At 39.1% G+C, this 14,233-nt stretch overlaps 2 protein-coding genes across 4 annotated transcripts in view; one reads left to right on the top strand and one right to left on the bottom strand.

Annotated features, from left to right (window-relative positions):
* Positions 1–4,029: 4,029 nt before the first annotated feature.
* Positions 4,030–7,738, bottom strand: LOC110059289 (uncharacterized). The gene is made up of 2 exons (XM_020765990.2): positions 7,470–7,738; positions 4,030–5,977 (listed from the first exon to the last, which is right to left on the bottom strand). The coding sequence occupies exons 1-2, from the start codon at positions 7,684–7,686 to the stop codon at positions 5,595–5,597; spliced, it is 600 nt and encodes a 199-aa protein (XP_020621649.1). The 5' UTR covers positions 7,687–7,738; the 3' UTR covers positions 4,030–5,594.
* A 29-nt stretch (positions 7,739–7,767) lies between these two features.
* Positions 7,768–14,233, top strand: part of LOC110059176 (E3 ubiquitin-protein ligase HECTD1-like) — a 34,196-nt gene continuing 27,730 nt past the window's right edge. For all 3 annotated transcript variants that reach the window (XM_089292900.1, XM_089292899.1, XM_089292898.1), the window contains exons 1-2: positions 7,768–8,444; positions 10,899–11,133. In XM_089292900.1, the coding sequence (XP_089149026.1) occupies positions 8,305–8,444; positions 10,899–11,133 (375 nt within the window). In that variant the 5' untranslated portion in view covers positions 7,768–8,304. The remainder of the gene's footprint in view (positions 8,445–10,898; positions 11,134–14,233) is intronic.

The raw sequence follows: 14,233 nt of genomic DNA, 5'->3' as shown, positions 1-14,233 counted from the left end.
CATGGAAGACTGAGAGTCCTCAAAAATAAGCAGATAGACTTTTTGCCACGTAGCAAAATAATCCTTTGTTGATAGCTTGACTCCAGCCCGGAACAGAAAGTATCTTTTTATGCCAGAATTTTGCTCTAGTTTGGTACACTTAAATCATGCACCCCTGTACAATTTAACAGCTGAAACGTGTTCTCTAGCTTTCATGTTTCAGCATATTAAACAAGCAGTTATAAAATTTTACTTGGTTTTGCCTGTATTAAATTCCTCTGCTCGCTTAATTTCTCAGCCATCCCTTGCATGCACCTTTAGAACAAATCAGTGCTAGATTTTGTAAGACCCGTGAACTTATTGCGGGGTATTAGAATATAACCGCGCTAAATAGAATTCGCAGGTCCAAAACTGAGGAAGGCACTTTGTAACGGAAACTTCAAGAGTAGTATAAACTTCAGTCGGCTACTTGCCAGCTATTAATCGTTGAAAGTAGGCAGTTCGGATACGTGTTTTATCAAGTTAAGCTCAACATCTCGGAAAAACAAAAGATCGACTAACTTGTTACTTGTCTTTCTTTTTTAGAGTTTTTGGACAGCTGACTTATGGAGCGTCATGTGTTTGTCATTAAATCAAAGCTCTCGATAGTAACCCATTATATCGTGATATTTTGAAGTGGGTGGCTATATATGTAATGTATCTATTTTTGAATGAGGCTCGGTTACATACGCCTTACACGTTTGTATATTGACATTTGATGTCCGGATGTTCGGCCTTGATTAACTACAAGGGAACAACGCAAGCATCAAGTGTAAATTTGCTACAATATAAGTAATGTAACTATCAATAGAATATCGAGGGTCTAATCCATTTCCTCCACTATATTGTGATACGTGACATGCTCGGCTAGCGATCAATTTATTGACGTCAGAAGAGAAAACTGAACAAGAGAGATCTTCAGTCACTCGTAAATTCACGCTATGTTTTATAACTTACCGTTGACGGGAAAAATAAGCTTTTTGAATGTAGTTCATTAAAATCAGTCAGTGCATGCAGCCCAAAATTATATCAAAACTTATCTTTTAATGTAAATATTACTCAACACAGAAGTTTTTAAATGTTTCCAATCTGATGTCCGCGTAAAACTGATGAAATGAGGCATCCATTTTATACTATGATATTGCACGCACACGGATGCGCGCTGATTGGCTGAAAACTAATCTTAATTTACCACAGTATATATAAGTAAGAGTATAATTTACCGATTCCGTTTCGTGCAATAATGTTATATATCAATATCTTAGGCATAATATTGCCGGAGCAATTTCGCTCCCACAAGTCCAGCTTACGCACTCGAGAAAATGACAAAAACACGCACTCGCAGACTTAGTTTCTCCTCAATTTAATAATGTTCTGTAAAAAAACTGACAGCTTCAATTTTTCATTTCAAAACAAAAATGATCTTTTTGAAACATATCAATCCCGGTTGAATGGGTCCAGTTCGAACTCGACAGTTATTAAAGAGAAACAGGTACCGTAAAAGCTAAAAGGAATTCAGAGGCTACCTTCTCTATCACGAGTCGGCAGTGCTAGTATCGCACATTTTGACGTAAGAGGGCTGTGGAAAATGTTTCATGTCGGAAACAGGAGGAAACCTGGAGTGAACTTTCAGTAATCTGTTGATTAATCGCGTATGCAATATCGATGTTGTTGACGTGATCGAAGTTAAGCTGTATCAGTCCTTCGTCATCACAATTATGCGAAAATAGGGGGGGTGTGACAAATTACTGTGACGTGCTGGCTGCTGGAAGCGCACGCAAGAATCTTAAGCCCCGTTCACACTGCGCCGGAGAAATTTGAAAACAGTGTTTACACTCTGAAAATGTATCAAATGTTTTCCGTCCACACTACGCCGGAGGAATTTAAAAACGCAACAATCACTGGTCATTTTGGATTTGTGTTTGAGGAAAACTCGGGCAGGGATATCACATGATTATCGTGACGTCATCGTTTTCGTAAAGCTCCGTCTACAAAATGTTTTCCGTCCAAACGAAAACGAAGAGCCAGCGTTTTCAAATTCCTCTGGTTTGAAGAGTGTCTTCGAAGAGTTCCGTTTTCCTGACGGATTAGTGTGGACGGTAGGTCTAGTCGTAGAAATAAAGCTGCGTTTTCAACTATCTTTGGCGTAGTGTGGACGTTCATCAATCTATAACTGGAACAAAAAGAAGGTAAATCTGAATGTTTTGGGAGAAATGTCTGACAAATAAGCAGGCAAAGTTTACCTTTTTTTTCCTTTACTCCATCCGTCCTATGGCACATGTAGGAGGTCCACAGACGTAAACGCGCTTTAATATTCAAATTAACGACGTTTCCTTGCGAAATTTTGAAAGTTTTCCTACCTTTGTACATATACGCGGGGACAAATTGGGTATATTAATTGATGATAAGCTGTTTTGACCTTCCGAAAAAGGTACGAATACTCAAAGAACGCTCATTAAATTCTTCGACGTTTCGATGCGGCACTTCAGTACTCGAGGGTACTTTTTGCATGGATATACATTGTAACTATAAGTTCAATGCCATATCAATGCAAATGAGCGTAAGGCGAAGTAAGGAGCGTAGTAAGCCCAGCTTTTGAGCGCGAGCTGTGTTCTGGGGTGTGGCGCTTATTAATGTTCTGCGCTTACACCAAGGCGGCGTTTTTTTCGTGGAAATACGGTGTAGATTTTGATGTACCATTTTAATGTTAAACCAGTAATGTGTTTTGTGCACACTCAACATCTCTCTCGATAACGAGGAAGAACGTGCGATCAGAAAAATCGGTCGAAATTGCAATTTCGGATATAGGACTTTCCAATTCCATAATTCGGTCCGAAAAAGGTTTAAGTGGGATTCACAAGGCACATGTTGCGCGGACAAGCCCTTTCGTATTTAACAATTAGATTATGAGCTCGAGATTTCTATCACGCATAGAAATCGAGAGCGAATAATCTAATTGTTTTAGTATAAATCTACTAGTCGTTCAAAACTTTATCCAAATCTTCTTCACAGACACTTCGAAAACGCCAAGAAGCGGCCGTCATTTTGTTGACAAGGGCACACTGCTAGGCTACTCACTATCTATCACAGAATAGATAGTGAGTGGCGTAGCCCATTAGCGAATGCATTCGTGATAGAACGCTAGTAGATTTATACTAAATACGCATAGAAAGCATGTTGTTGTGACAGTACGAGAGCTGGTACACAAGAAGCGGATTTTGGTTTTTGTCTACAGGGGAAGTTTGCAAGAGCAGTGCACACGATGCGACATTGAAAACTGAGGTCATTTTGTCCCTGCTTCAAGACGCACAAACTCAAACCACCTGAATTTCCTGGCTCAAGTTACCTGGACAAAATTTTGTCTCCGCAACATAACTTTTTGGCAAAAACGGGCGTGTCATACGAGGGAAACTGTCGCTGAAACATGTCCGCTAGTGTGTGCTGACCTTAAGAGTTCAAGAAGCAGTCTCGTGCAACCACACACCACAAGTTTGGGGGAATACCCCTAGACTACGAGCAGTCTCTCTTTTCCTCGAAAACCGTGGGGAAGAACGCAAAATTGCAAAACAAGTAAGCGTGTGAGCGTGACCGTGACGTGCGAGCGGCAAGCGGCGATGCCGCTAGCCGCTAGTAGCGCGGGCGTCGCTCGCACGTCACGCTCGCACGCTTACTTGTTTTGCGTTCTTCCCCACGGATTTTCGAGGAAAAGATAGACTGCTTGCAGTTTAGAATACCCCTCACTCGTGGACTTGAGTTACTGAGAAGACGTTCGGGGGTGGGGGGTATCCTACGAAGTTCTTTAAAGGGGACCCGCCTCTTATCCTTTGGTATACCATATTCACAGAAAAGGTCCCCTTTTTTTTATACATGTACCTTTAATTGCAAATAGGTACCCCTTTCAAATCTCATAACTGGCCTGTATTATGAATAATTCACCAAAGAAAGGAAGTCTTCTAGTCATAATTTTTCATGTAGCGCCTATTAAAGTTTTAAAAAGGTACAGCCATAAGGTATGTCTGTTCACAATACTTTAATTTAAGACCCTTCAAAGTAACTAAATGACAGACTTCCCTACAGTTTCATATACCTCAAATTCCCCTCCCCCCCCCCCCCCCCCACCTTTCCCGGATTTGTTCAACATCAGTCGATTAGGATTCATTGCACGAGTCTTACCAAGCAATACGCCATTTGAACAATGTCTCCCATTAACCCACAGCAGGAATTCTGGAGAGGGGATGGGGTACAGAAGGGGTGAAGTGGGGAGGTATGCCTTACATTATGTACTGTGACTTGACCACACTTCTCTTCATAATCTTCACTGGAAATAAGAATCAGACAACTATTCTAACTATTGAGTCTAAGTATATACAGTATAAGTTGAAATTCTGTACTGTGCCAAAGTGTACCATAATACCAAGATACATGTAGTACATAAAACATTATAGCCTTCAGAAATGGCATGTGCAAACAATGAAACGTGTAAATGACATCTGACAATGGATAGAATTAAAAAGAACAGAAGGACATTATAGCCTTCAGAAATGGTATATGCAAACAATGAAACGTGTAAATGACATCTGACAATGGATAGAATTAAAAAGAACAGAAGGCAGGATAAGACCTTTATAAACATACAAGTAAAACTATTTACACAACTGTAAACTATGCTGGTTACAAGTTGTCTCAAACATAATAAATAAATAACTTACTATTAACTATTAATAGGTCAGAAACCATGGGGACTATAGTGCAGAACTTCTTGTAAAAAGCAACATTCTGGGTGACATGCAGTGTTTGAGGCACACCATTATAAGATGTCCATAGCTCAAATGCAAAGAGTTACTGCAGAGTTGGAAATGAGCACTAACATTTCCCGTGGATCATAAGAACATCTAGGAATAGCAGATTTGCCTGTTGCTGTCACTTGACTACAACTAATTGTTTTTACTTTATTATTTAAATTTTGAAGCCCAAATGGGATTCAAATATTAATAATTGTTCTGATTAGCATAAGAAATAGAAAAAGTGAAGTATTCTGGTAGTTGTAGTCAAATTATGATGCCATCATGCAAATCACCTGTTGTAGAATTGTGTCAACTGTAGGCGTATACATGTACTTGCACAGGTTACATTAGCATCAACTCCAAAAACAACCCTTACCAATTAACATGCTTATCTGAACAACCAAAGTGGGAACATAATGGCTGACCTCCCTGTGTGCAGTTGAGTTAACAGATACAAATGTAGCAAGGGACTGAGTAACTTTCTGTTTTAGATATATTCCTAGAAAAACAGTAACACTTATTACCCCAGATCCCACACAAGAGTGGGATATAGCCTTTTCTGACCCTTCTCTCACCAATCTCTGTTTAAGGCAAACACTTCCCTAGAATCAACAGTTTGAGCCACCCCTGAATGTGTCAGTCTTTGAGAGAGTTTATTGCAATCCTCTTTGATGACAACCAAAATCAACCATTTGTGTCTCTCTGTTCAAATGTACATTTCTGATGGTTTAACCCAAAAGGTAAGTGGGAACAGGATGGTGTTTTCCTAGATTCACTCACGTTCATTTGCCCCTAGGTTGTAAGTGGCCTGTACCCCTCAAGTCCCCTTTGTCCATTCCACGTCATTGACTGCTGCTGCATGGGACCTGTTTGAACTGCTCTGTTTCTTTGTTGTCGCAACTCTTCATGGTGACAAGTTAGACATAACGGACGATCTTCATGATTGTCATAGTTGATTGTTGAACAGAACGCACAGAACACTCCAAAGCACTTGTCACACTGTCGCACGCACATCTCACACACATTGTGCTCACAAAATGCACATGGCATAGATTCCTTTTGTTGATGACAAACCCAGCATAGAGATAAAGTGATAGTTGTTGTTGGTAAAGCAGGAGATTGGGCAACATCTGTTTGGCTTCTTTGACTGTTCATAAGCATTTGAAATGCACAACCTGTATGGTTACAAAATATCACTAGTAAGTTACAAGATATCTATTTCAAGAGAAATGCTACAAGCACATTCTTATAGCACAATCTGCCCCTAAAATGCCGCATAAGTTTTGTTTTGTTTTTCAATCCTACCCTGTCAGAAGACCCGCTCATAATAAGAAGGGATGCAGTGTTCATATGTAGGTATTTGAAAGGGGTAACTTTTCTGTCAAAGTTGTATACAAAAGGGTAAAGGGTTGGACTTTAGGGCAAAGCCTTCCCAATCCGCATACAAAACTTTATAGTGTACTAGCCAGTAATCTTACTTGTGGCAATTGTTACAATGTCACTTGGATGTACATATCTAGACCAGGCTTAGAGGCATTATGCCAGCATAATTTTGGGCATAATGCTATAGTTAGAGCATCGAGCATAATGCCAGTATAATGGGCATTTTTTCAGCATAATTAGAGAATAATAATTAATAACAATATTAACAATAATGATAATGATAACGATAAATATTTCCATAACTTTAGGGAGAAATTTTTACTTTCAAGTGCTTTTAGTAAGGATTTTAAATATTCAAGGCTGCACAACTTCTCAGTGCTCATCAAATCTGTCAGTTACACCTTGTGGCAAAACAATATCAATCATCTATCGCTTTTTCTAAATGATTGTACCCTAATTGAAAACCTGAAGAATGAGCTTCCCAGATAAATTGGGAGGGCAGATGGAATAGTGGATGCTGTTGACCCTGTTGGATGGTGGAAGACAAATGGTTTTGTCTTTTTGGTTTGTGCCAACTAATTTAGCTTGTTCTACTGATGTAGCCTTCATTCGTATCATCTGAGAGCGTCTTCTTTAATTTGACCACAACGTTTGGCCATTTACAGAATCTTGCCTTACAGGACTACACCGAGTGATCATTGATGCTTCAATTTAATACGAGATACAATGCAGTTTTACATCTAAAATTCTGTGCCTGCTAGCAAACTGATCAGAGAGTGCTTTTGAGCATTATTTGTTGTTTATTGCCTGTAAAGTTGCAACTGATGCAATAAAATGTTGTGTTTCTGACTTATGGAGGTATTTTTTGTCTGCAGGGATGGAAAAGGGCATCAAATATAACCAAGATCAGTGGAGCATAATGTTGCTTCTCGAGCATAATCTTAGGCAGAATGCTGTTGTTTTGAGCAGAGGGTGACGCTCAAAAGTATAATGCTCAAATTTTCGAGCATAAATGATGAAAACCATGCGTATTCCCCGTGCGATTAGGCCTCGGGGGGGCGGGGGGGTACTCCCTTATATGAGCTATATAGGTATGTGCCGCCCCGGGATTAGGCCACGGTTACTAAGGGGGACAGGTTGGCAGGCTTTGTTTTCTAAAGCTGATTGATCATTGGGACACTGCACCATTCACAATCAGCAATGTAAAAATTTGCATCGTTACTCGCCTACCTGTTAACTTTCATTCACTTGTTTGCGAGGAATTTTGAAAAAAACATAACCTACCACTAGAACTGTGATCAACTGCGTAAATTCCATCATTGCGCGCCATGACACTTTCAGTTGCTGGGAGCTTCTGCGGCTGTGGGGACTCTCCAAATGGGCAACGGCGCTTTGTTACAAGACGGCTTAGCTCTGGGGACGCTGGAGGTGTTCTGCATTCGAAAATCGGTTCCATTTGAACGAGTAAAAACGGCGAAACACAGTTCCACAAACACAACATGCACTACAAAACACGATCGCCGTATTCTTCGGTGGAGGCATGGATCGAGTAAGTCCCAATCTCCACGCGTTCATCCAACTTCCGAAAGAGGCTTTGTTTGCGGTAAGGTCTCTGACAACATTACATTTGGAAAGAAACGAAAGAAAGCGAGATTTAGTAATTGTGTGGGCTGTTTTACAACGCTATTTTCGGTTTCAGGTGTTTCCGAAACAGAAATGGTGTCCTCTGGAGCGGTGGATGCCTCAATGATGGGATGTAGTACGCCTCATGATAACTAATTCAGACGAATGACTGGCTGGTATAAGGCAGGAAACACGAGGCCAGAGACTCCCTGTGAAAGAGAGCATTTCCGTGACACGAACTATCGAAGATAATCGCGGAGCCTTTTTATACCTTTATCCACAAAGATAACGATAATAACTCTGGATTACGTACGGTGGTTAAGCCGGGACATCTGTGAAACCTAGACGAAAGCTACACTGTTTTTCTCACGCAAGTGTGAAGTCCAGACGTCGTGGACTTTAGTCCTTTGTTGCCTATAGATCCTCCTGATCTTCATTTGTTGAAAATTTAAGTCGTATTTTTGCTAACTCAAATTGACGTCCATTCTCTGGGAAAATGGTGGACGTGGATCCTGATACTCTGTTAGAATGGCTAAGTATGGGGCAAGGGGACGAAAGAGATATGCAACTCATCGCTTTGGAGCAGTTGTGTATGTTGCTGTTGATGTCGGACAATATCGACCGGTGTTTCGAAAGGTTAGTAAGCTTATAAATGACATTCAATCTATTTGTTATTTGATTCCCAGTGATTTATTGCTTCTAACGTTGTCGTTTATTAATCAGTCGTTGGGAAAAGCGTTTTAATATGAAAAATTCAAGGTGAAAAATCTCTAAACTTGCCAGACACCTATGGTTTACATTTCTCGTGTCTAATAAGACCGAATTGTCAGATGTCGTGGTCCCAGATTTGTTCGCTTGACTTTTGTGCGAATTAATTGAATAGCAAAGCAAATAACTATTTTCTCTCCCGAATTCTTTTGAGTTGAACTTAAGCTTAATATTTTCTCTTTTTTTGTGACGATGAAAGTCGTGCAGTGAAATGGCTTTCCAAGGAGTAATTTGTGTTGTGTCAAAAGAAGCGATGATCTAAAGTCACTGACGTTATTAAGAACAGAGAATTGGTTTTTTCGTTAATGGCATTTTATTGAAATAATGTTATGTCATTTTTCTTAAAAACTATGTACATTGTATTTTATTTTTATATGGGTAAGATTAATTGTTTTAAATGCGTACATAAACATTTTAGAGGAATTTTGTTTATATTCCTACACTGCAATTTCGAATTATGTTGAGCAACTCCTTCCAATATTGTCAATTGATTTTTTTTTACACTCATAATGCAAAAATGTAATACTTTTACTACCAAGAGCCATCAACTTCTTATTTCTTCATCATCATCATCATTATTCATCATCACACCATGGGACATATCAGCCCTTCTTACTCCTTAGATAAGCATGAAAAGTGCTTTGTAAAATTCACTTTTTTGGTACATAAATTATACGTCTTTAATTGTAATAATTGAATGGGTGAGTGCAAAACAATGCTAAGTGACGATTTGGGTGAAAAAAAAAAAATTCATGAAAGGGCCTGAATTTTTGCATGTGGTCGTCAATGTAATAGAAAAAGGTGGTCCTGTATTTTTGTCGCTGGTTTTTGCTTTGTTTTATAAAGGCGCCGCTAGAAAAACTGAGTGGTTTTTTGCATACGCAATATCTCAAAAACGAAGCAAAGTTTAGTAGAAAAACTACAGGACACTGCTAAACATACCTAAACAAAACTGCATGCGAAATTTGGAGCTTTTTTGACAAAGTTCACTTTTGAGAAAAATACCTAATGCCCTTTTTCAGCCAAGCCCTTCAGATGAACGAAGCCTGGGCCTTTGTTATGATAAACCGAGCCAATCCTTTGTTATAATAGACTGAGACGAGCCTTTGTTATAAGTCAAAGTCTCACCTCGGTTTATTATAACCAAGGATTAAAACAAAGGATCGGCTCGGTTTATTATAACAAAGCCCGGTTTCGTTCACGTGAAGGGCTCGGTAGAAAATGGGTGTTAGGTATTTTGCTCAAAAGTGAACTTTGTCAAAAATTTGCCTCGTTTTTGAGACATTACGTATGCAAAAAACTTATATTTGTTGTCACGTCAACACACGACCGTAAAAATGTTCATTTCACTTAAAACACAGCAAAATGTTGATTTTTCTCGCAATGCGTAACCTTAAAAAAATATTAATTTCAGATCAAAAACAGTTAAAAGGTTGATTTCACGCTAACGCGTGATGGCAAGGATGTTGATTTCACTTAGTAACCAGCAAAATGTCAATTTCATGCAGCGCATAAGCTCAATGATGTTGATTTCAGGTCTAAATAGGCTAAAATGTTGATTTCACGTTTACACTTGACAGCAAGGATATTGATTTCACTTAGAAAACAGCAAAATGGTAATTTCACGCAACGTATAATCTCAATGATGTTGATTTCAGGTCTAAATAGGTTAAAATGTTGATTTCACATTAAAGCCTGACGGCAAGGATGTTGATTTCACTTAGAAAACAGCAAAATGGTAGAAGCCCATGATGGGCTCCTGAAAATGGTAATTTCACGCAGCGTATAAGCTCAAAAATGTTGATTTTAGGTCAAAAAAGGTTTGAATAACAATAAAATAAAATAAAACAAATTAACATTTCAATAAGCACTTTTCTAAATACAGCAACGTCTTAAAGGACTAAAAATCACGAGATAAATACATAGTTTTCGACAAATGCGATCTTAGCTTTATGTCACACACTGCATAACTTCGAAATTCAAAATGCGCTGGTACCTCTTATGCCTGACGAGAATAACAAATTTTGGTGGCTGTTTAGTTTTGGATTTAAGAATTTGATGACTTCACATAAAAATGCTCTATAAATAGGGCTGACAGATTAACAGATTAACCCTTCTGCACAACATATGGGTCTCCATACATCTGCATGTTTGCTGATCCCAGAAGCTCAAAACACTACAAATCATGCCGATTTGAAATAAAATCAACGCAACCTCGATCACAGATCTATGTTACAAGCCCTGTACCATTTTACTTGAATGTACCTCAAGAGATAGAATGATTTCTCATCACTAAAACCTCTAACTGTACTCCTATTACAGTTGCCCTCCACGAACATTTCTTCCAGCCTTGTGCCGGATCTTCTTGGATGAGTGTGCTCCTGAAAATGTACTTGAAGTAACTGCCAGAGCCATTACATATTACCTTGATGTGTCAGCAGAGTGTACTAGACGAATTGTGGCTGTGGAGGGAGCCATCAAGGCCCTTTGCAGTCGGCTAGTAGTGGTTGATTTATCATCAAGGACCAGTAAAGACTTAGGAGAACAATGTGTCAAAGTAAGTTTGCAAGGTGCCCAGCAACAGTTATCTTTTAGTTTTAGAGGGTAAAGGCTCAGTTAAATTTTGCAATGATATACATGTACTGTACATGAAGAAAAATGTAAATATATAGTTGAAACTGTCTATAGTTGCAAGGCATGTTAGGCAAACAATGTGATCAACATTTTAACTGAAGGTATATTATCCTTAAAATACTAGCCATATTGGAGCCATAGTGTAAAATCTTACCAGACAAGTCTGTCCTTGTAGTTTTTTTTTAAGAAAATGTCTGATAATCATAGTTTGTCTTGTGTGATTTTCTGTGTGAATGTGATACAATTGAAGAAGCTAGTCATAAAAGGGGATAAGTGACGATTTTGGTTGCTTTTCTTTTTTCTTGCTCCAAATTAGCTGAGTTTTTGCATGTGCTCTTCAATGTAATAGAAAAATGTGGTTCTGTATTTTTGTCGCTGGTTTTTGCTTTGTTTTCGAGTTAAAACGTAGGCAAAAAACTTGGCTTTTCCTAGCCATGTCTTTAGGAGTTTATTTGTTGAACAGCAAACGGGCAGACTGTTTATAGTGTATGAAGTCAAAACCAAATCCCACAGCATATAGAGCGGAAATCTGGGAACGGATTGTTTACACCGGTTATTGTGACATGAACACAACACGTGAATCGATCGAGCGTCAAACGAAATGCCATCAAACAAAAAAGAGATGTGCCGTATTAGAGCTCTGTCAACTAATATCTTAAGCCTTGTTTTAAAGTACCTTGTGTGCCTACCTGGTGGTTGAGAGGCATCATAAAGCCTCGATAAACCCGTAAGTCATCAGCACGTTTTAAAGAATCAAAATGTGTTCTGAAACTTCGAAGGCAGCTGATATACCGTAATTGTGTTATCGGCGTTCGAAGTCAGATCGAGCCAGGTAGCAAAGTCCAAGAGCAGTTCTTGCCCAAGAAAAATACCCTCTGGTGAGTTGTGGCCCATTTGCCAAGCGTTGCTAGCGTCAAAGTTTGGAAAGCGAGAACTGGTTTTAGACTTATAAAATTTGTCTTGTATCGACCGCCATGTCTTCCCGCGCACGAGGTGTAAAGACCCTTCCCGGCATGCATTGCGATTACGTTCTGCGGACGTTTCTCGAACTGGTAACTAGATTTAAACATAATAATGGCCAGCAAGTGGCGATCGATTGTAACAGATCTGTGATCCAGTTTGCATTGATTTTATTTCAAATCGGCATGATTTGTAGTGTTTTGAGCTTCTGGGATCAGGGGACATGCAGATGTATGGAGACCCGTACGTTGCGCAGAAGGGTTAATCTGTTAATCTGTCAGCCCTATTTATAGAGCGTTTTCACGTGGAGTCATCAAATTCTTAAATCCAAAACTAAACAGCCGCCAAAGTTGTTGTCCTCATCAGGCATAAGAGGTACCAGCGCATTTTGAACTTGGAAGTTATGGCGGTGCGTGACATAAAGCTACGATCGCGTTTGTCGAAAACTATGTTTTATCTCGTGATTTTTTAGCCATTGAAGACGTTGCCATATTTGAAAAAGTGTTTATTGAAACGTTTATTTTTTTCATTTTATTTTCATTTACACCTTTTTTTGACCTGAAATCAGCATTTTTGAGCTTATACGTTGCGTGAAATTACCATTTTCAGGAGCCCATCATGGGCTCCTACCATTTTGCTGTTTTCTAAGTGAAACCAACATCCTTGCCGTCACGCGTTAACGTCAAATTAACATTTTAACCTATTTAGACCTGAAATCAACATCATCGAGTTTATGCGCTGCGTAAAATTGACATTTCGCTGGTTTCTAAGTGAAACCAACATCCTTGCCGTCACGCGTCAACGTGAAATCAACATTTAAACCTTTTTTGACCTAAAAGCAACATTGTTGAGCTTATACGTTGCGTGGAATTGACATTTTGCTGGTTTCTAAGAGAAATCAACCTCCTTGCCGTCACGCGTTAACGCGAAATCAACATTTTAATCTATTTAGACCTGAAATCAACATCATTGAGCTTATGCGCTGCGTGAAATTGACATTTCGCTGGTTTCTAAGTGAAACCAACATCCTTGCCGTCAAGCGTTAACGCGAAATCAACATTTTAACCTATTTAGACCTGAAATCAACATCATTGAGCTTATGCGATGCGTGAAATTGACATTTTGCTGGTTTCTAAGTGAAACCAACATCCTTGCCGTCACGCGTTAACGCGAAATCAACATTTTAACCTATTTAGACCTGAAATCAACATCATTGAGCTTATGCGCTGTGTGAAATTGACATTTTGCTGGTTTCTAAGTGAAACCAACATCCTTGCCGTCACGCGTTAACGCGAAATCAACATTTTAACCTATTTAGACCTGAAATCAACATCATTGAGCTTATGCGATGCGTGAAATTGACATTTTGCTGTTTTCTAAGTGAAACCAACATCCTTGCCGTCACACGTTAACGCGAAATCAACATTTTAACCTATTTAGACCTGAAATCAACATCATTGAGCTTATGCGCTGCGTGAAATTGACATTTTGCTGTTTTCTAAGTGAAACCAACATCCTTGCCGTCACGCGTTAACGCGAAATCAACATTTTAACCTATTTAGACCTGAAATCAACATCATTGAGCTTATGCGCTGCGTGAAATTGACATTTTGCTGGTTTCTAAGTGAAACCAACATCCTTGCCGTCACGTGTTAATGCGAAATCAACATTTTAACCTATTTAGACCTGAAATCAACATCATTGAGCTTATGCGCTGCGTGAAATTGACATTTTGCTGGTTTCTAAGTGAAACCAACATCCTTGCCGTCACGCGTTAACGCGAAATCAACATTTTAACCTATTTAGACCTGAAATCAACATCATTGAGCTTATGCGCTGCGTGAAATTGACATTTTGCTGGTTTCTAAGTGAAACCAACATCCTTGCCGTCACGCGTTAACGCGAAATCAACATTTTAACCTATTTAGACCTGAAATCAACATCATTGAGCTTATGCGTTGCGTGAAATTGACATTTTGCTGGTTTCTAAGTGAAACCAACATCCTTGCCGTCACGCGTTAACGCGAAATCAACATTTTAACCTATTTAGACCTGAAATCAAC

This window comes from Orbicella faveolata, unplaced genomic scaffold (assembly GCF_042242905.1).
Source record: "Orbicella faveolata isolate gen_17 unplaced genomic scaffold, um_ofav_v1 contig_24, whole genome shotgun sequence".
NCBI lineage: Eukaryota > Metazoa > Cnidaria > Anthozoa > Scleractinia > Merulinidae > Orbicella > Orbicella faveolata.
Note: the sequence above shows the minus strand (reverse complement) of the source record. Positions and strands in the feature narration are given on the sequence as shown.